General features: G+C 37.5%; 1 protein-coding gene across 2 annotated transcripts in view; it reads right to left on the bottom strand.

The window, feature by feature from the left end:
- The window catches only part of lrch4 (leucine-rich repeats and calponin homology (CH) domain containing 4), a 48,741-nt gene extending 28,668 nt beyond the window's left edge, over positions 1-20,073 (bottom strand). For both annotated transcript variants that reach the window (XM_079866770.1, XM_079866769.1), the window contains exon 1: positions 19,660-20,073. In XM_079866770.1, the coding sequence (XP_079722896.1) occupies positions 19,660-19,831 (172 nt within the window). In that variant the 5' untranslated portion in view covers positions 19,832-20,073. The remainder of the gene's footprint in view (positions 1-19,659) is intronic.
- Positions 20,074-20,758: the final 685 nt, after the last annotated feature.

Here is a 20,758-nt window from a genome sequence, read left to right as displayed (position 1 = left end):
ACACATAGGCTAAGTGTGTGTGTGTGTGTGTGTGTGTGTGTGTGTGTGTGTGTTCGGCACACGAGCACTACTTAAGCACATCAGTGAATTTACGGTCAGAAAAAAAGCTGATTATTTGACCTCACAAGCACTTTAGAGAGCTAAGTGCACTGACCGAATCGATCAAAATACCAATGTGTGCCACGTCCTTTTCATTATTTCTTGCTGCACCATAAAACTGAGGTTTATTTTCAGACCTCAGTCTCCAAAGGCTCTAACATATCAGTGATGGAATCATATACAACTCCACAATCCAACAGGACAGGCCTGATTTGTACAAGCTTTTAGCAAATGTCAAGGTCCAACAGTATTCATTTCAAAACAACAGCATTAATGGCAGTCAAGAGTTTCTTCAGAGAACTAGAGCATTAGCAAGTTTCTGTTGATTTTCTCTGAGAGACTCATTTTAAAAGACTTGTAGTTTTCTAAGGAAAACGTAAGTGGTGTGAGTTTTGATTCCACTTCCATTTTAATGGTTCAATAAACAAGTCTTATAAACAAGTCTTTAAGCACTTTTAGGGAAATGCCAAATAATGAATTCTAACTATATAACATCATAGCCTACCATGTTTTGTTTAAATGATCTGCATGTAGTACACATAATACTAACAATAATGGTTCTTGGTTTAAAAGTTATATAAAAAAAACATGATTATAATAATTATTTACATATATATACAGCGGGGGAAATAAGTATGGAACACGTCATCATTTTTCTCAGTAAATATATTTCCAAAGGTGCTTTTGACATGAAATTTTCACCAGATGTTGGGAACAACCCAAGTAAGCCATACATACAAAGAAACAAACAAAAATAAGTTCAGAAATTAAGTTATGTGTAATAATGTGAAATGACACAGGGAAAAAATATTGAACACATGAAGAAAGGGAGGCGCAAAAAAGGCATTGAAAGCCAATACAACTGCTGAAAACTTACAGTAATTAAAAAGCAATCCAGCCCTCTGTCAGTGGAAATTAATAACAGCTGGTTCAGTCCCAAATGATGGCCTACAAAAAGGTCTCATTGCCAAGGTGTCACACAAGACACATCTCATGATGGGTAAAAGCAAAGAGCTGTCCCAAGACCTTCGCAAGCTAATTGTTGCAAAACATAATGATGGCATTGGTTATAGGCGCCATTCTAAGCTTCTGAATGGTCCAGTGAGCACTTTTGGGGCCATAATACGGAAGTGGAAAGACAATCATTTCACCATAAATTTGCCTCGACCTAGGGCTGGGCGATATATCGCATGAGATTGTTATGCGCATCTGAAAGCAGGTGATGGCGATTTACTACTAATCAAGGAACCGGCTTTACTGACGAGATGTGCATAACAAACTCATGCGATATATCGCCCAGCCCTACCTCGACCAGGTGCTCCTCGCAAGATTTCTGATAGAGGAGTGAAAAGAATAATCAGAAGAGTTGTCCTTTGTTTGATTTTGTTCAGTTTTTTTTTAACTGGTTCTGAAACCGGTTGATTCCCAACCCTACACTGTAAAAAATGATATGATCAATAAGTTATGACAACATATGTTTTTACATAGCTTTAACTCATTCATATAAATTAAGCAATTTTCAACTTTTTTTTATAAGTTATACAAAATTCAACACATTTTTTTAAAGTGAGTTTCATGTAATTTAAGTTGAAATGACTTAAACATCCAAGTTGATTGTACTTAATTTAAAGATAGTTAAAATGAAAATTACCCTATGATTTACTCACTCTCAAGCCGTCCTAGGTGTATATGCCTTTCTAATTTCAGAAGAACACAATCGAGTTTTATTAAAAAATGTCCTGGCTCTTCCCAGCTTTATAATGGCAGTGAATGGAGGATGAGATTTTGAAGCCCAAAAAAGTGCATCAATCTATCATAAAAGTGTTCCACACAGCTCTGTGGGGTTAATAAAGGCCTTCTGAAGTGAAGCAATGCGTTTGTGTAAGAAAAATATACATATTTAAAACTTTAAAAACTTTAAAAACTAAAATAACTAGCTTCCAGCAGACGACCTACGCAAGTCGACTTGCACCAAAAGAGTAACACTTGACTCGATGTAGGAGTAGCGTAAGCTAAGACGCCTCTCACGGTTCAAACAAATAGGCCTGGACAACAAACTCAAGCTCCTCTGGTCTTATATTGAAATCCTCCGACATTTCTCTTTAAAAATTCTTGTTTTAGACTTCTAATTCATGCCCGGTGTTTTGCTCTATCCTCTGCTCTTCCGCTTTCGTCAATGCGCCAGGTCAAGGGTTACTCTTTCACCGTAAATCGATGCGTACGGCCGTCTGCCGGAAGCTAGCTATTTTAGTTCATAACGTTTTAAAAATGGATATTTTTCTTACACAAAAGCATCGCTTCTCTTCAGAAGGCCTTTATTAACCCCCTGTGGCTGTGTGGAGCACTTTTATGGTGGATGGATGCACTTTTTTGGGCTTCAAAATCTCATCCTCCATTCATCCTAAATATAATCAACAGTATTAGTGATGCTTTAGAAAACTCTTGGTTAGGGAGTGTCCAATTTCTTCTGTGTGAAGTATTGCCAATTACAACAGTAAAACCCCCACCGACATTATCACTTCACTTATGGAGTCTATGGGACGTTGTCTTCAAACGGTCTGAATGAACAGAGAGTTCTGTGTGCATCCTGTTTAATCGACGGTCAACGGCCCAGCACTTTGACTACAGTGTTATCTTTGTCTTTGAACGTCGATGAAGGCCACAAAAGGTCAAGCCAATGGATTTAACCGTCCAAACATTTAGGGGGCCTCCCAAGTTATCCCACACAACTCTACCAGTGCGGTGAGAGCCTTTTGTGTTCAAACCTAATGATTTTTCTACCTCTCTCAATAACAGTTTTATGAAGATCCTAATTAAACATCCACATGTTTACTTGCTATTTAACAGACACCTTCTAAACTGACAAGCAGTTAAATGACCAGAATGCAGTTCATCTGTAGCCATACGGGGTTAAGTGTCTTACTTTAGAGCTAAATGAGTAAATCATTGGTGATCAGGTTCTCTGCAATAGAAACAACCAAATGCTTGAGTTACCAGTGCGAAGGATCCCATTTAAATTCGTATGATCTATTATGTCGTCTAGTGACATTAAGGGAGCAGCAGCACTGATATTACTTCTGAATTATTACATTTTAAATCTAAACAAATCATTTGAATTTTTATTGCGTAAAAACTAATTTTCAAAACGGATGACTGTCCCACTGTTGCGGTCTCAATTTTCATCAACTCAGCCCATAATTTATATTCTAAAATTGGTGTACTCGTTACAATTAACTAAAACTATTTAAAAAAATTAATAACTGAAATAAAGCTGAAATTAAAAACAACAACAACAACAACAACAACAACAACAACAACAACAACAACAACAACAACAACAACAACAACAAATGAAATAAAATAGTTAAATTTAAAACTATTCATACTTAGAAATACTAAAATGTTGCATTGGCAACTAAGTGAAATAAAACAAATTAAAATTTAAGTAAGTGTACTAAAACTATAACTGAAATAAAAAATAAAGCTAAATATTACAAATTAATTAAACTGACAAAAGCACATAAAATAAAAAAAATTATTAAAATGAGAAATTAAAATACAAAAATTATTAATTTAAAATATTCATGTATAATAGTATAAATAATACTAAAACAGCACAGATTATGAGACGTGATGTCTGAAGAACACAAAGGTAAATATCACTTATCATAATGTTAAAAATTTTGGTCAAGCTGTAATTTTGTCAAACTATGCAAAAAGTGTGAAAATATTTTGTAATTGTGTGTTTTGAGGTGCATAAAAAGTTGTGAAATTAGTCTCAGCAAGACAAAGGAGTTGACCATTTTAATGTAACAAATTTGAGAGGTGTAAAATGCTCAGAACTTCATCACTCAAAGAATACAACTATTATGCCATTTTTGCTGTGTGTGTATACCAGCATCTATGCAAACTTTCCAAGCTGGCAGGTAAAGTTGTACTGGAAGAAAACGTTGTATCAACACCAGAAAACTCAAGGATCTGTTGCTAAACCATAAACAGAAACTAGCATACAACAAAGAGGTTTAATGGGCAGGTTTGTGAAGGTGGAAGCATGTCTCATGGTGTAATCAGATTATGTTGTGTTTTTTCTGAGTCCTTGATCTCATTGCTGTGGAGGTGTTTCAACGGTGACTCAAGACGCTTGAAGTCTCAGCTCTATACGCCAGGAGCTCGTATCGGTTACAAAAGACTGTAGAAGTGACAGTGCGGTGAAATCCACCTCACACAACCAAGAGGAGGCTAGCGGATGTGTTCCGTTACCATAACAACCAAATCATCAGGTGTCAAAACAAAGGCAATGCAATGCAAACATGGTCAATTTGCTAAGGCAAGTATCACATTGCTATAGCTCAAATTTTACATTTGATTTTAACAAACCCATAATCCTAAATGTGCCATCACATTAACAAAATCATTTTCATTAACATTTTCATGCGAAATTTCTGATCACGTGGATTTCTATTGAAATTACTAGATTTGCTGTAAAAAAAAAAAAAAGCAGAACAATGATAAATGTGATGGCACCTTAAGAGTTAAACTGATCAAATCGAGAGCCATCCTGGTTGACCATCACAACTGTAAAAATGTTTTTGAAAAAAATCCAGACACATTGAAAGCGAAACTCGAGTCCAGAGAATCTACTGTATTAAAGATGTCAACATTTCTGAACTTTTAATATTCATTTGTCATTTAAATTGACAATCAACTAATTGATTAATCCTTGGTGTTAATACCACAGCATGCATGTGAAGTACTCAAAAACCATAGGCTACATTTTCATTTTCATTTAAACAAATATACCTGAACTATGCCGGCCATGTTTACTATAAATCTGTATATTCAGTTGAAAATTGTACAATAAAAAATGCCTATTTGTGCTGAAATTAAATCAATAAATCATGAATGTCTCTCCTAGCAACCACCCAAAACACTGTAGCAACCGCACAACAGGACAGTAAAATCCCACTCCGAACACCTCAGCGACCACAAGGCAAGTCCCTGGCAAACAAACACCCTCGTATTGTGGAGTTTTGCATGGACAAGTACAACTCACACTTTACAGCTTTGGCCAAACTCACTAAAAACAATCAACCAACACTGTCAGTGTGATAATCCTCAATGTTCTCCCTCTAGATAATCTACACCAGAGGTCTGGTGTGATTGAGCGCGCACACACACACACACACACACACACACACACACACACACACACACACACACACACACACACACACACACACACACACACACACACACACACAGTAATCACCCCCGGAGCCTCTCTAAAGCCTAAAGGGAGATGGTGATTCTGCCATCTGGACACGTTTTACGTTACATAACTTATCAAGGGCTGGTGTTCATCAAACAGTTGAATCTCAATCAGATTTGAATTTTCATATCCTATCGAGTATGATTATGTGGAAACTAAAGGGGAGGAGCAGAATTCAGATCATCAGATATTGAGACACGTAACGAACTTTGTGTTCATTAAATACGTCTATGTGTGCAGTGAGATATCTCCCCATGTGCACTTGTGGTTGATGTTAGCTCAGATTGTGTGCTGAATGTGTTTGAATGGAGCATGGCATGGTTCAGAGAACGTTCAACAAACATTTACACCTGGACAATGTTTTCTCATTTTTCCCAACAGTTGTGTGTTCAGCAACACACACACGCACAAAGCAGCATTGATTCAGCTCATTTATACTACAAGCTTTAAAATTATTCTATACATCTCTTGATGGATTTTTAGGTCAAGATCTCGAGCACTCTGTAAAGTCTACTCCAGCACATCCCAAAGACTTTCAATGAATTTAAGGTCTGGATTCAGAGGTGCCAATTCATTCATTCATTCATTCATTATTTATTTGTAGAGCACATTTAAAAACAACCCATGGTTGACCAAAGTGCTGAACAGGACAAAACAATCAATACAAGGAGGATATAGTAAAATTGCAAGAGCAGTCAATATGATTACAAGCATTGAATATAATACAATTACAGGTTAAGAAAGTAGATTAAGGATCAGCATTAAGAAAGTGTCTTTTAAGCTTTGATTTGAAAGTGGCAACTGACGACTCTAATCTAATTGATAATGGTAGGCTATTCCATAATTTGGGGCCTGCTATTTCAAAGGCTCGGTCACCTCGATGTTTCAGTCTTGATCGACGTACAGAGAGCAATCCAAGGTTACTAGACCTAAGTGACCTGGGTGGGTTGTGGTAGTGTATTAGGTCCGATAGGTACCCCGGTGCTAGGCCGTGTAATGATTTAAAAACAAAAATTAAAATTTTGAACTCTATTCTCTTTCTGACTGGTATCCAATTTAGAGAGGTTAGGATAGGCGTAATGTGATCGAACTTTCGACAACCAGTCAACAGCCTGGCGGCAGCATTTTGTACTAATTGAAGGCGCCCAATTGATGATTGGTTAGCTCCAAAATAAAGTGAATTACAATATTCTAGTCGTGAGGTGATAAACGCATGAATGACTATTTCGAAATTCTTAGAAGAGAGAAAAGATTTTACTTTTGCAAGACGCCGTAACTGAAAGAAACAGGATTTAACAACAGAATTAATTTGTTGATCAAACTTAAGGCCTGAATCGAACAGGAAACCTAGATTTTTTGCTGATGAAGTAACATGAGGATTTAACTCATCAAGATCTAAAGTACCGGAGTCATAGCGATCATTTGGTCCAAACAATATTACTTCAGTTTTGTTTTCATTAAGAGCTAAAAAAATTTGTGTAAGCCATAGCTTCACTTCCTGAAAACATGCAAGAAGGACTTCTAGAGAGCTTGAGTTGTTTTGTTTAAATGGAAAGTACAGTTGGGTGTCGTCGGCATATAAATGAAATGACACTCCGTGTTTAGAAAAAATACAACCCAATGGTAACAGATAAAGAGAGAATAATATCGGAGCTAGAATGGACCCCTGTGGTACACCGCAGGAAAGATGTGCTGCTGAGGAAGTGCAATTTTCAATGCATACAGAGAATGTTCTATTAATTAAAAAAGACTGAAACCAATTTAAAACGGTGCCATGAATGCCTAAATTCTTCAATCGAAAAATAAGGGTTGAATGATCAACCATATCGAAGGCAGAGCTCAGATCTAAGAGGACCAAGGCAACAGCACTCCCAGTATCATGAGTGAAAATAATTCTTCATGCTCCCTCCCAACCATTCTTTCACAGATTAAGCCTGATGAATCTTTACATTGACATCCTGGAATATGGCCATGATGTGTCTTCCAACATGGTTGTTTAAGAAATAAAAAGCTACACACTCCATTAGTTAGGGTTAGAAGAACTGTTACCAAACATACATGCTCAAAACATAATAATCACAGCAATAATTAATGATCCGTCATAGACTCTTAAGTATTTGCCAATTTACATCCAAATCCAAGTCCATTTGAGACATACAAAACTTCAATACTGCGAATGGGCAATTCCACGCAAAAATGTCACATCCATAACGCCAACTAAATACCATGGCATTGTGTTGGTGTTATGGATGTGACAGTTTTGCGCGGAATTGCCCGAATGCATTAATTTCACAACACACTCAATCCTTATTACAGCTGAGTAAACAAAGCATACAGGTTCATACAATAACAGCAGAAAGTGCCAGCCATCCAAACACAACTAATCCAGAAAAGTGTAGACAAGTTCATTAAAAATAGCTCTACAACTCTACAAGGAATAAATCTGGAATGGGAATAAATCTGAGAAGACTTCCTATAAAATCTGTAACTGTTTCTGCTGCAGAAAGAGAGAGCATGATAATACAGCATCTGTGTGATTTCAGTTTTAATGAGTGACAGCGAAACATCCTTCCGTCTTGTTTTACGTTATAACTGATAGGCTACTATCCGTTAAAAGAAGCCATAGCAATTATAAGCCAAGGGTTTCTAGCTGTGCTCCTCTCTCGAGATTCGAGACCTTCTGACCATCTGTTGTGCTTTAATAGTGTGAGTGAAAGGAGAGGAAGAGGAAGAGAGTGACAGAGAGGGAGGGAGTTGAGCTGAGAGTTTGTCGCTGAGGAGAAGCAGAAGTTGAAGTCGGGGAGCCCACATCCGCTGGCTGTGTGTGGTGGAAATGCAACTGCAAGGGGAAACAGAACAACACTGTGCAACATGGTTCGTGTTGACTCTCTCACACAGCTGGTGATGCAGAGTAGACACACTCCTGTTCTCACTTATGGAGAGTTATGTGCATTTTTCACATAATGCACTGCAAACGTGAATGACCACGCACATACTCATGCAAACAGAGTCTCCAAAAGCTGGCACATAAAGGAAGCACACACTCTTTCAAAACACAGCTGGCAAACACTCAAAAGATAATGACATAAAACCAACACAAACTTAAGCTTGTGCCTAGCAGAGCTGAATTCATAATAAATCCTCTCCAACCCTGAATCTGAGAGGCTTGTTTGCTTAGGCAAAATATGACCTCATGTTCAATATTTATCAGTAAAGGTTGACCACATCCGAACACAGCCGGAAACGATTTCAGTTTCAAGCACCAGGGTCTATCTGAATGACCTATAAAAAACACAAGAGATTTTTTTAAACATCATATGACCAAAAAGATGTAGCCTATGTAGGCAGCTCACTAGGTTTTTTTTAGATGTTTTGCTAACAACAAATGTGAAAAGATTTTGTTGCATCTATATTGTGCTGATTTGTTGCATAAGCCGCATGAATAAGTTGCAGACGTCAACTTTCCTATTGAATGGTCATTGTGTCACTGTGTATGTAAGGCAGTCCGTGTCATTTTTACTTCCTGGTTGTCAGTTTATGACATGAATGTGTGGGTGTGGACTGGATGCTTCAAACTGTTTTAGTCCTAAAAAGTAAGTACATAACCAAAAGAAAAAAAAAGGAAGAAACAACGCCACTTAACACTTTATCTGGAAAAATGACCACCCATGCAGACTCATCGGGAAAGTGCCCTTTCATATTTCTAAGTAAAATGGATTTTTAATGCAACTTTCAAAAATGTAGTTTTATCTTTTATAAGCAAGCTGCATGACTGTTATAGGTAAAAAAAAAGGCGTTTGTCTAAAAGACTAAAGGAAAAATCATGAATTCCTGTCTAAATTTGTTTAGTCAAATCAACTCTCATCTTCCGCAGATAATTTGCTCCAATTCTATCATCTAACCACCCTCATGTCTCTCTAAACTCATATCACCCACAGAGCACAGAAGTTGTTTTTAAATGATTAAAAATTGTATAAAATAAAAATGAAATACAATAAAATAAGAAGGTCAGTGTTCACTGAACCCAGTGTGATTAGGCTATCTAGACTAATGAGTCTTAAAGGGATAGTTCACCAAAAAAATCCCATGATTTACTCTCCCTCAAGCCATTCTAGGTATGACTTTCTTCTTTCAGTCAAACACTATCGGAGTTATATCCTGGCTCTTCCATGCTTTATAATGGGAGTGAGAAGATTTTGAAGCACAAAAAAAAATCACCTCCATCCATTATAAAAGTGCTCCATACAGCTCCGGGGGGTTAATAAAGGCCATCTGAAGCGAAGCGATGCATTTTTCTAAGAAAAATATCCATATTTATAACTTTATAAACTATAATCACTGGCTTATGTACGTGAGTCTAGCTCCGGTGGAAGAGTGACCTCTGACCCGAAGCATGACGTAATGACGAACGCGGAAGCGCAGAGGATAGAGCAAAACAAAACACCAGTCACGAATTAGAAGTCTGAAACGACAATTTTTTTAAGAGAAATGTCGGAGGAGCTTCAGTTTGTTGCCCAGCCCTGTTTGTTTGAACCGCGAGAGGCGTCTACTCTAACCTAAGTTTACTATACGATACATGACATCCTACGTCATGTGTCGGGTCAGAGGTCACTCTTCAGCCGGAACTCGAAAGCCGGAAAACTATGGCCGCCACCGAAAGCCTTTTATTAATTATATCAATCAAACTTTTATTACAGACTCAGATTCCAATTTTTAAAACACACCCAACATATTTAACAACAACAATAAAAAATAACATTATATTATATAATTATAGTTTATAAAGTTATAAATATGGATATTTTTTTACAAAGATTCATCGCTTCGCTTTAGAAGGCCTTTATTAACCCCCCGAGCCGTATGGATAACTGTTATGATGAATGGATGTGCTTTTTTGGGCTTCAAAAACCAAGGTACCATTCACTGCCATTATAAAGCTTGGAAGAGCCAGGATATTTTTTAATATAACTCCAATTGTGTTTAGCTGAAAGAAGAATGTCATATTATACACCCAGGATGGTTTGATGGAGAATATGGGATCATTTTCATTTTTGGGTGAACTAATGGTCTAAAACCCCTCAATTCATATGGATTACTTTTACAATGTCTTGATGAAACTGCTTTTTTTCCAATACTATTGAAGTCAATGGGGCCCATCAACTGTTTGGTACCTATATTTTTCTAAATGTCTTTTGTGTTCAGCAGAAGAAATAAATTCATACAGGTTTGGAGTAAATTGATGGTGAGTAAATGATGATAGAATTTGAATTTTTGGGTGAACTATCCCTTTAAGAGTAGAGCTGTATGATTAATCGATAAAACATTTTTTCCCTATTCAAACAGCCACACAATCTCCTTCCTAAATGACAACGATTTGGCTGTCTCTTAAACCTTTGACAGAATCATACCGGAACATTTAAATCTGCATTGGTGCTGTCGCTGACCTAGAGAAGAAGGCTATCTAGGTATGAAACAGCTTCACAAACAGTCTTTTCAAACACACAGTGTGATTATTTCCATGTTACAAATATCCAAATTATCACACAAGTACTGGAATAAAAGTTTATAGTTTGGATATGAACACTGATGTCTATAGAGCTGATGTCAAAATAGAGCAAATCACCTTTTGAAAGTAACTTGGCGCTCTTGAAACAAACAAAAAATTCAATTTATCCAGAATCGTGCAGCTAATGCCATCAAAACATTTCTGATCACAGTCAGCTTCCTTCAGAACAATCATATAAACCCCCACCCCCAATTCAATATTTATATTTTTTCCCAATATTTTGAGCATTGCGGACAGTCAGCTTGCTGTGCCTAGTACAGTATTAGCTCTGCTGGTGCGTCTGTGCTCTTTGCATCCGTATTCTGTCTCTGGCCTGTGTTAACGTCCTGTTTACAGACTTAGTAATATTTCCACACATTTGACATTTTGAAATTATTGTAATGCAGTTTGTGTGCACGTCCAAAACAGAGATCAGTCAAAATAAAACAAACCAGAGTCAACCAGTGCATCTCTACATAAAGGTGAGTGAATGATGACAGAAAATTAATTTTTTGGGTGAACTATCCCTTTAAATTTGGACAGATTCTTTTTTTTTTTTTTTTTTTTTTTTTATATTGCAAGTTAAAACATTGTAGCTTATACAAGGTAAAAGATCAATGTCATATATACACATACAGAAGAGAGAGGAACATACATAACACCCAAAAAAAAAAAAAAAAAAAAAAAAAAAAAAAAAAAAGGAGAGAAAGAAAAGAAAAGAAAAGAAAACAACTAAATATAAATATCAATATAGTGAAGTATGCAGGTACATTGGTAAGTTTAAGCAATGAGATATTTTAGTGATATAGATAGAGGCAATTTTAAGAGATCATAATAATTGTGACAGAGTTTGTGGTAAAAGTAGTATTCATACTACTATTAATAATAATAATATTAATAATAATAATAATAATTAGAACAAAAATAATAATAGTAGTAGCAATAGTAGTGGTAGTAATGGTAACACTCATATTCGTGATAATAATAGTAGGGGTAGTAGTAGTGGCAGTACTGTAATTACAATAATAATACTAATACCATATTTTAGGCCATTCAATACAATCATTGTAGATACACGTTATTCTCTAGGCCTGGGGGCCACTCTGCTACTGCCAGTGAGCACAAACAACAGACCCCCCCCAACAAAGACACCTCCCTCAGATTCACCGATCCACCTGGCCCCTCCCACCACCACCATCAGTGACACCCAACCCCAGCAGTTAAGCTTCTATGTTTCGTTGAGTCTTCCTCTGCAGAATATGCTATGGCACCATTACAGGCACCTCCAGACCCGGCTCACCTAGTCTGGTTGTGACCTGACAGGACCGAAGTCCCAATTATTTATTTATTTATTTTATTTTATTTGTATTTTTTTTTTTGGTGATCTATGGCTTGGACCCTAGCGTGTACTGGTTAGCTCCCTAGCCAGAGACACCACATCCAGCCCAGATATCCGTCCAACACATTTATTTTGCATATCAGAAGCCTGGAATTGGGGCAAAGGCGGTAAAAAAATGAGAGGCCAGTAAATCCATGAACTGAGTTACTAATGAATATGCCGACAGGACGTGCTAGTCATACCCACCGACAGCACCCAGAATAGTCGCCCGACCCAGATTAAAAAAAGAATACAAATGGTTTTATAATATCAATACCAATACCACCATCCCTACTACCACCCCTACCAACAACAATAAATAAATAATAAAAATATGCAGCTTTTACATGTGAAACGAAAAGTATAGCTTATAGAACACAATATAAACCCACACATATATATGTATACACGACTGATGTATTTAATAATACTCAGAGATTATTTATTATAGAAATAATTTGTAATTATGCATATTGCGACAGATTCTGACTGGCGACAATAATTGCGCATAATTTGGACAGATTCTGACTGGCTGTCAATGTTTTTATTATTCTTCAGCTGGGAAAAAAACAATATGAAAGCGAAACCAATGATATCGTTCCTTTGTGTTGTTATTGTTTATAGCTGTGACGTGGACTTTGCTACTCTTTTAGAATTACAATGATTATTACAACTTTATAGTTATTATGTTTAGAGTTCTTCGCTTCTTCGTAACTTCAAAGAGTGTTCATTTATTTGGTCATGTCTTATATCGCGTAGTGAGCCATGAGGCCTATGAACACGAATAATTTTACCATAAAATTTAACTATAAATCACAAAAACTATATTATTTTTTACAAAAGAATGTCTAGAAGTTTCTAATGAATGCTGGCCACTATTAGGGAATTTGTTTGATTGTTTGTTACACTTATTGAACAAACAGGCCACTGAATCAAAAGGCAAAACTGCAACACAGAGGGCCCTATCATACAGTTGGCGCAATGTGGCGCCTTGCGCGACAAGTGTTTTTTGCTAGTTTCAGCCCAACGCAGTTTTTTTCACGTCCTGAGCCACGTTGTTTAAATAGCAAATGCATTTGCGCCCATGGGTGTGATGGTCTGAAAACGAAGTGTGTTCAGGCGCATTGTTGGCGTGTTGCTATTTTGAGGCAACAGATAGACTGTGCCAATGACCAACTGAAACCTGGTCTAAAGTCAATGGCGCAATCTTTTTTTTTGTTATTTAAAGAGCGCGTTAGTAATATGCACCTATAGGCGGGTGCACAACGCACGTACACTGCTTATTACACAGGGACATGCAACAGCACACAAAAATAAAAAATAAAAGATGTATTATTGTGTTACAATGTAAAAGATTATTATTGTGTACATAAAGATATGGTGGAATCTGGCTTGTCCCGTACATGGTCTGCTTGCAAGCTTTAACCTCACGCTCGAGCAGATCCATTTGCTCTCTGGAGAAGCGTTCAGTCTTTCCGCTCGCAAATTCCGTCACGTAAATAGCGAATCCGCCATGGCGTGAGCGCAACTGGGAATGGGAGATGAAGGGAATGGGAATGGGAGATGAGACTCTGATTGGTTTATTGCATGTAACGCCCAAAACACACCCATTACTCAAGAGAATAGGGTAGGCCTGGGAGATATGGACAAAAAATCATATCTCGGTATTTTTTGGTTAAATGGCGATATAGGCCTACAATATATACCTCATTATTTTCTACGTTTTTCCATTTGGATAAAGAAAATCTGTATTTATTTAAAAAAATATATATTTCACATGCTGCCCAATGATATCCAACAAACAATGTTGATATTGAAGGATATGGAAACAAATATAGCCTAGTGCATGTAATGTGCAAAAAGGTGGTTAAAATCACATTACATTCTAACATTGTAACATTATAACCTAAAAACAAAAATAATGCTTTTGTTTTTAAATTGACTAAAGGCTAAACTAATAATGAAAATAAAAACAAAAGCACAAACTAATATTAGCCTGCATTTGTATACCCCATTATTATAATGGTCACTTTCATAAAAATATACTTGTAGGTTAAAAAAAATAATAATTATGGCACATTTATTGTCTCCAACAACATATATGGCCATATTGCTAATATTTTAGTATTATTTTATGTGCAATATTTAGTCAAAATTATTGCGCTACTATTCTATTGTGCCCCGTCTGTTTGAAGCGCATCCGCGCGGCGGCGCTCATTCACGGAAGCTTGAATTTTAGCGGAGATTCACTTGCAGAAGGCTAGTCCTCTCCTGACAGTGAAATGGACGTATTTGTTTGACTTTCTAACATTCACAGATGGAGAATATACCTGTGAAATGTATGTTAAGCACTGAGGAAAGCACCACATCTCAAACGGTATTGCCTCATTCCATATCGTTTAAAAAAAAGATATCGATGTATCGTAACTCGATATACCGCCCAGCCCTAGAATAGGGACAACCCTTTTAGACCATGCGACGGGCGTGCCGACCATTTTTCCCGTCATTAAACTAGCAAAAGTGCATTCGGACACGCCCTAAGTGCACTTGCGCCGTGCACTTTAGACCATGCGCTTAGATCGTTAAAATAGGGACCAGAGAGTTAAATGCAACTCTGAATGTATGCCAAAAAACTAAACCATTATTAGGCCAATATCCAGACAGTCTAGACTTTCACTACCACAGACACGGCTATGCCTACAGGCTAATATTGGACAGGAAACATTACTAATGGGGGATAACAGATCAATGGAAATAAGCCATGAGGAGAGTGTCTTGTAGAATATAATATTGGTCATCTCTAGAAAATCTTTTGAAAATCATCCAAACGACCCCAAATTCAAGACCTTCTACGATGACCTGGATAAAAGGAAATCTTCACCCGACCAAGAAAAAAGAAAGAGATGGGGAAATGGGGAGAGCAAGTGGGAGAGAAGAGCCTGCCTCAGACAAGGAGGAGGGGTGTTGCCGAATGGGACTCCAGTTGGGGGGAAAGAGGAGGGACCCTATTTCGGGAATATCACGACAATGGGAGCAGCCCACGAGCCTGTTTTATCAAGAAAAGGCCTCGCTCCCTCCCCTCTTTCTCAGCTGCTGTGAGGCTTAGTTGTGGTATGGAGTGAGTGTGCCTCTGAATGAGACACTGTGTTGCGGGCTACACAACATTCATGCCCCAGGCATGCTCACAAGTGTGTGGGAGCCGGATGGAAACAAATATTTTCATCTACGCACACACAAAAACACATTGACTGTGATTTCATCTGGAGGTTCCTCTTGGTGCCCATGTCCAGAGAGCATTTTCCTCCCAAAGCTGCTTCTACGGTGGTCCTTTTGTTTTCATGAACTCTTATCTAAAGCGTTCTCTACATCCATCTTTCAACACCTCTTTTAAATAACTGAATTTATTTCATTTCTCTGGGACGGTGAAAAGAAACACAGTCTGGGACGTCATTTCAACCCTATAGTGCTGAGACACAGTCTAGCTTGTGTTATTGTTGTGGAGATATAAGTCAACAGTGGCTGTATTATTACCCAGGTTATGAGTCCCGGAGTAATTTTAGCTTGTGCCTGCTCCAGTTTGCATACTTTGCAATGTCTTCAGGCAACGCCGACAATTGTGAAGATTTCAAATGATGCAACTTTGGATTGACACACAAAACTTTCAAATATTAACCTAAAATTGTAATCATATCATCACTATTCTCTATACAAATAAACTTGAATTGAATGAGCGTAGAATGAGTTTAAGGGGTCTCTGTGGATTGATGAGACTGGGATTTGCCGAACTGGACCTCCGGCAAGACTGAACCCTTGACCTTCCTGAGGGGAAGTTACTCTATATTGGAGAGCGTTCTTCAGGAGAGAAAGTGTGTGTAGACTAAGAACAAACCAAGGCGCATCAATCTTTGCTTCAATAGGTCTCTTAGCAAAACAGACACTATCATCTTCCTCCTACATTCAAGCACACTTAAAATACACATTGCAACTGCAACCAGTAATATATGAGCAACACCTAGTAATCATTCTCCACCTTTACAGTAGGTGTGTCTATGGAACATGATTATTATGGCATGATTTTTTTAAACACTGGAACTATGCTTGGATTTCTAGCATTTATACAATATGGCATTTTCAGGCCTAGTTCTCTTAAACTGTTCCACATCCTCGGACTGATCCCAAACTGTGGCTTGGGTTTCTGAGAGTCAGATGTACAGTACGGTTTCCAAGGCAACATACTTATCCATGCAGAAAATTGATGTGAAAAAGCTTCCACAGAAAAATGAGAGATTAGACCATCTAAACCCAAAAGAGGGTTTTGACATACTGAACTATTGTCAGCATCTGAGATTACTTCAGTGGTATCAATATAGCCTAAGTCAATATTCTGAAAAAGATTCCTAATAATTAATACTTCTTCTCTATGATGTCACCAAATATTCAAGATTATGAGGTGGGACCGTGGGAACAATAGGCCAACGTAAATGAACTGACTACTAATCTGAATGTGTTCTTCTCAATTACCATTTTGCACATCATTTTCAGATTAAAGTATTTTTTTTGGCTAAGGCCTTGTTATCTGCATATTCAAAATTAACATACATGTGCCTTCATTTGCTACTGCAGAGGCTTGTTCTTGTCATTTATTATGCTGAATTTAATTTAATGACCTCTGAAGAACAATTCTCATTCATGTCCTTAACAATGGCATTCCACAGCACAATGAATTACAAATAAAAGCAGGCCTTCTCATTGCTCAAAAAATGTGTTTCAGTAGCTCAGCTTTTTATAACAGTCTTTTTCTAATATCAAACAGAATGACCTTGATTTGCACATGTGCACATAAAAAAGGGATGTTCAGTTACAGTGAATACTCTACACAAAAAATCTGAACAATACAATAAACTGGAATACTTTACTGGGTTGTGATAATCTTAATAAATGTGTTTAATTGATGATTACATAATCAGTATATAAATACCAGAATATTCACATGAAATCACAGAAAAATATGATTTAAGGTAACTTGATAACACGATATTCAATATGCGATACGATAATGCTTTAAGTGTATAAAATAAATTGAGATTATATTTAAATATATTTCAAAACTGAAAATGATATAAATGACATTTTACATTCTTTTTGTGAGAATAAAGCAACTTCTGAAAGTGAACAGCAGTGTTTTACTGTAGCATTACATAAAAAGCAAGTATCATTTTAGTGTTAACCAAGGGGTTTAGGGTTTCAGGTATGCCTACATTAGGTTTATTTAACAACAGAAATTGAATAATCAAATGTAAAAATAAAACACTGCTTAGTCTTCTCTGTATGAATTAAATACTGATTATTATTAAAGCTTCAAAAACTATTCATTTAAGAGCAGTGAGTGATTTTCTCTTAGTCTTTTGTTGTTTGATTAAAGGGTTAGTTCACCCAAAAATGAAAATTCTGTCAGTAATTACTCACCCTCATGTTGTTCCAACCCCGTAAGACTTTCGTTTATCTTCGGAACACAAATTAAGATATTTTTGATGAAATCTGAATGCTGGATCACTCCTCCACAGGCTTATGGACACTATAACTTGTAGTGTAATAGCGTAGCGCGTCTGTGTTGCACGTCACCACGTATCACACACATGACCAGCGTCGCCCAATAGTGAGCCTACGTGGTGACGTGCAACACAGACGCGCTATGCTATTACACTACGTGAAAAGACTCGAGGCCCAGAGAGAAGGAAATGAAAAGTGGAATAAAGTCGTTATTTTTGTTTGTTTTTGCGGACAAAAAGTATTCTCGTCGCTTTATAAACTTAAGACTGAGCCACTGGAGTCACTTGGACTATATTAACGATGTATTTAATACATTTTCTGGGCCAGCAAGTTATAGTGTCCATAAGCCTGTGGAGGAGTGATCCAGCACTCAGATTTCATCAAAAATATCTTAATTTGTGTTCGAAGATGAACGAAAGTCTTACGGGGTTGGAACAACATGAGGGTGAGTAATTACTGACAGAATTTTCATTTTTGGGTGAACTAACCCTTTAACATTAAGCACACAAGCAGGTTTATTAGGCTGCAGTCACTTTAAGAGCTGCATGGATCCAATATATTGTTACATGCGTGCTTTCTTTCTCAACTGTTTAGTCCACTTAAGACATAATTGACTGTGTTTATGAATACTCACTAAGACAGACATTTTGACATAATTTTGTGTGTATTTGGCCATATAGCCTAAACTGTGGATGAGAACTGAAGCCTGGAGCACACGCTGTCCGAGGAGGCTTTATGCGTGCGTGGATACTTCGCTTATTGCATTTAATAGGCTATTATTAAACATGTCACACGTATGCAAACTCAAGTGTCCAGTCTACTCTCAGCTGTCTGTGTCGACCTAAAACTTGGACTTTTTGTTATCTTTTGGAGTGTTACAATCATGCAGTTATTGCGATGTACATTTGCAATTTTTCGATAATTTTGATATATCGTGCAAACCTAATGGAAGGTCTTGTAGTTTTAGTACTGTTTATCAAAACTAAAAAGCAAATGCATTTAAGGGAATTTTACAGCAGAATCTATTTTCTAGCTTGTCAATAACACCAGATGTGGGTCAAAAAGTTACAAAAAGAGGTTCAAGAACTGAAATGACAGTAAAAGGAAAATGAAATGCCACATGCAGCAGATATTGTCTGTGCTTAGTCCCAACTAAATAGTAAATACACTGCAACAACTCTACATCAGAACATGTGCGTGTGGGGGTTTGTAGGCTCAAATACCGCTTTATTCACACTTTGTGTATGTATGAGAGAGGAGCAGATGGTCATATTAGTGCTGCTGGCAAGATGAAGCTCCCTACCAATGAGAGTGCACTCAAATGAGCTGACTACAACAATAACATTTTGGATCACTATTCCGCTGGGTTTTCACTGCACTGCGATCAAATGTGAAGTTTTAAAGTGTGTCAGTGGTAAGATGGCTCAGCCCGAGTGTAGTTTCCACCTCAACAACAGGAAGAGAAGCACAGCGCAGATGTCTTCAATTTCTAAAGCAAACACACCAGTCTCAAACACAACAACCTGACTTAAAAACCCAAACACAATAAACTGCTGCATGGGCAGTGGTCAAGTTCTTTGGAAGCGAAAGCGAGTACTGAAACGAATTTATCAGATGATCGGCTTCCTACACAGAGCATAAAAAGTGAAAGATCCGCTTTTTCTGGGTCGGGCGTGATGATGATGGTGGTGGTGCTCGTGCACCCCTGCAGAAGGGGCGCAGGTGAAGAAGACACTCAAACAAAGGACATTAAATGTACTGATACATTCCCTCCCCCCCTTCACTGATCCCCCCCTGACCGCTTTATTAAAGTCTTACCTGCGTGTGTAATGTCGGACAGGTCATAGTTCTTGGAGGTGCGGGGGAACTCTTTTAGTTTGCGGTTGGAGAGGATGAGCGCTCCGCTGGACGCAGCTTCTTCCAGCGCCTTCTCCACGCTCCTGCTGGCCGCTACGGTCGCCGGCAGCTGGGCTCCATCCCCAGCAGCCATCAAACACGAAATATGGCCCAAATCTTACTCGTTACAACGACAATCACCCCTCCTAAACCTCCATGTCCTCCGAAGCAGGTCCGATAACGTTTCACACCGGGAAAGTGAGTTTTTGTACTCCAAAAGTGATGTAAAATCCAGTGATCGAGTAAAGTTGAGCGGGTGAGTTGACAGTGCGTGTGCTGGAGCTGAGAGCAGAAGGGGCGGGGCTTGCGGATTGAGTAAGTCTTGATTGACAGAGCGGACACACCCAGTACGAGCTCGGGAAATCAACACAAAAGCGCTGCTCTCATCGGAAGGGGGAAATGATAAAGTTTTTTTTTTTTTTTTGAGTCATTCGGAGGTTTTGTAATACAAATTGTTTAAGCTACACTGCTTCGAAGTTTTTGCATTGTTTGCATACAGATAGCATGACTGAAAAGATTTACAATAGTAGCGGAAGCTTCTAATGGATATCACAATGCATTTCCCTGTTCCAGATCCATTGAAATGACGTGCACTTAGAGAGGAAATGAAAGACATAAATATTGCATTAACATTATAGAATTAGTTCACCTTTACTTGGTTTTATGGATGTGACAGGTTGTCTGGACTAAGCTAACAATAAAAATTGGATTGGGCTCATCATAATCCTACTTCTAAAAGTAGGGTATTAAAATTATTAAAACATAAATATATATATTTTTTTATATATTTTTTTTTTTTCATTTTCATTTTTTTTTCATAGCAAAACAAATTTCTGTGTGTGCATTTTTCAACTTTGAAGTATTTTAAAATGCACTTTTCAAACTCCAAAAAAGTAGTATAGGCTACAAAAGTTTGATTTCTCTATTAACTTTTACAAATCATTAAAATCTACACACTTAAAGGCATTTTGAAAATAGTCAGCAAAAATCAGTTTTAATGTAACCTTCAAAAAGCAGAAAA

The sequence above is a fragment of the Squalius cephalus genome (assembly GCF_949319135.1).
Source record: "Squalius cephalus genome assembly, chromosome: 3".
Lineage (NCBI taxonomy): Eukaryota > Metazoa > Chordata > Actinopteri > Cypriniformes > Leuciscidae > Squalius > Squalius cephalus.
Note: the sequence above shows the minus strand (reverse complement) of the source record. Positions and strands in the feature narration are given on the sequence as shown.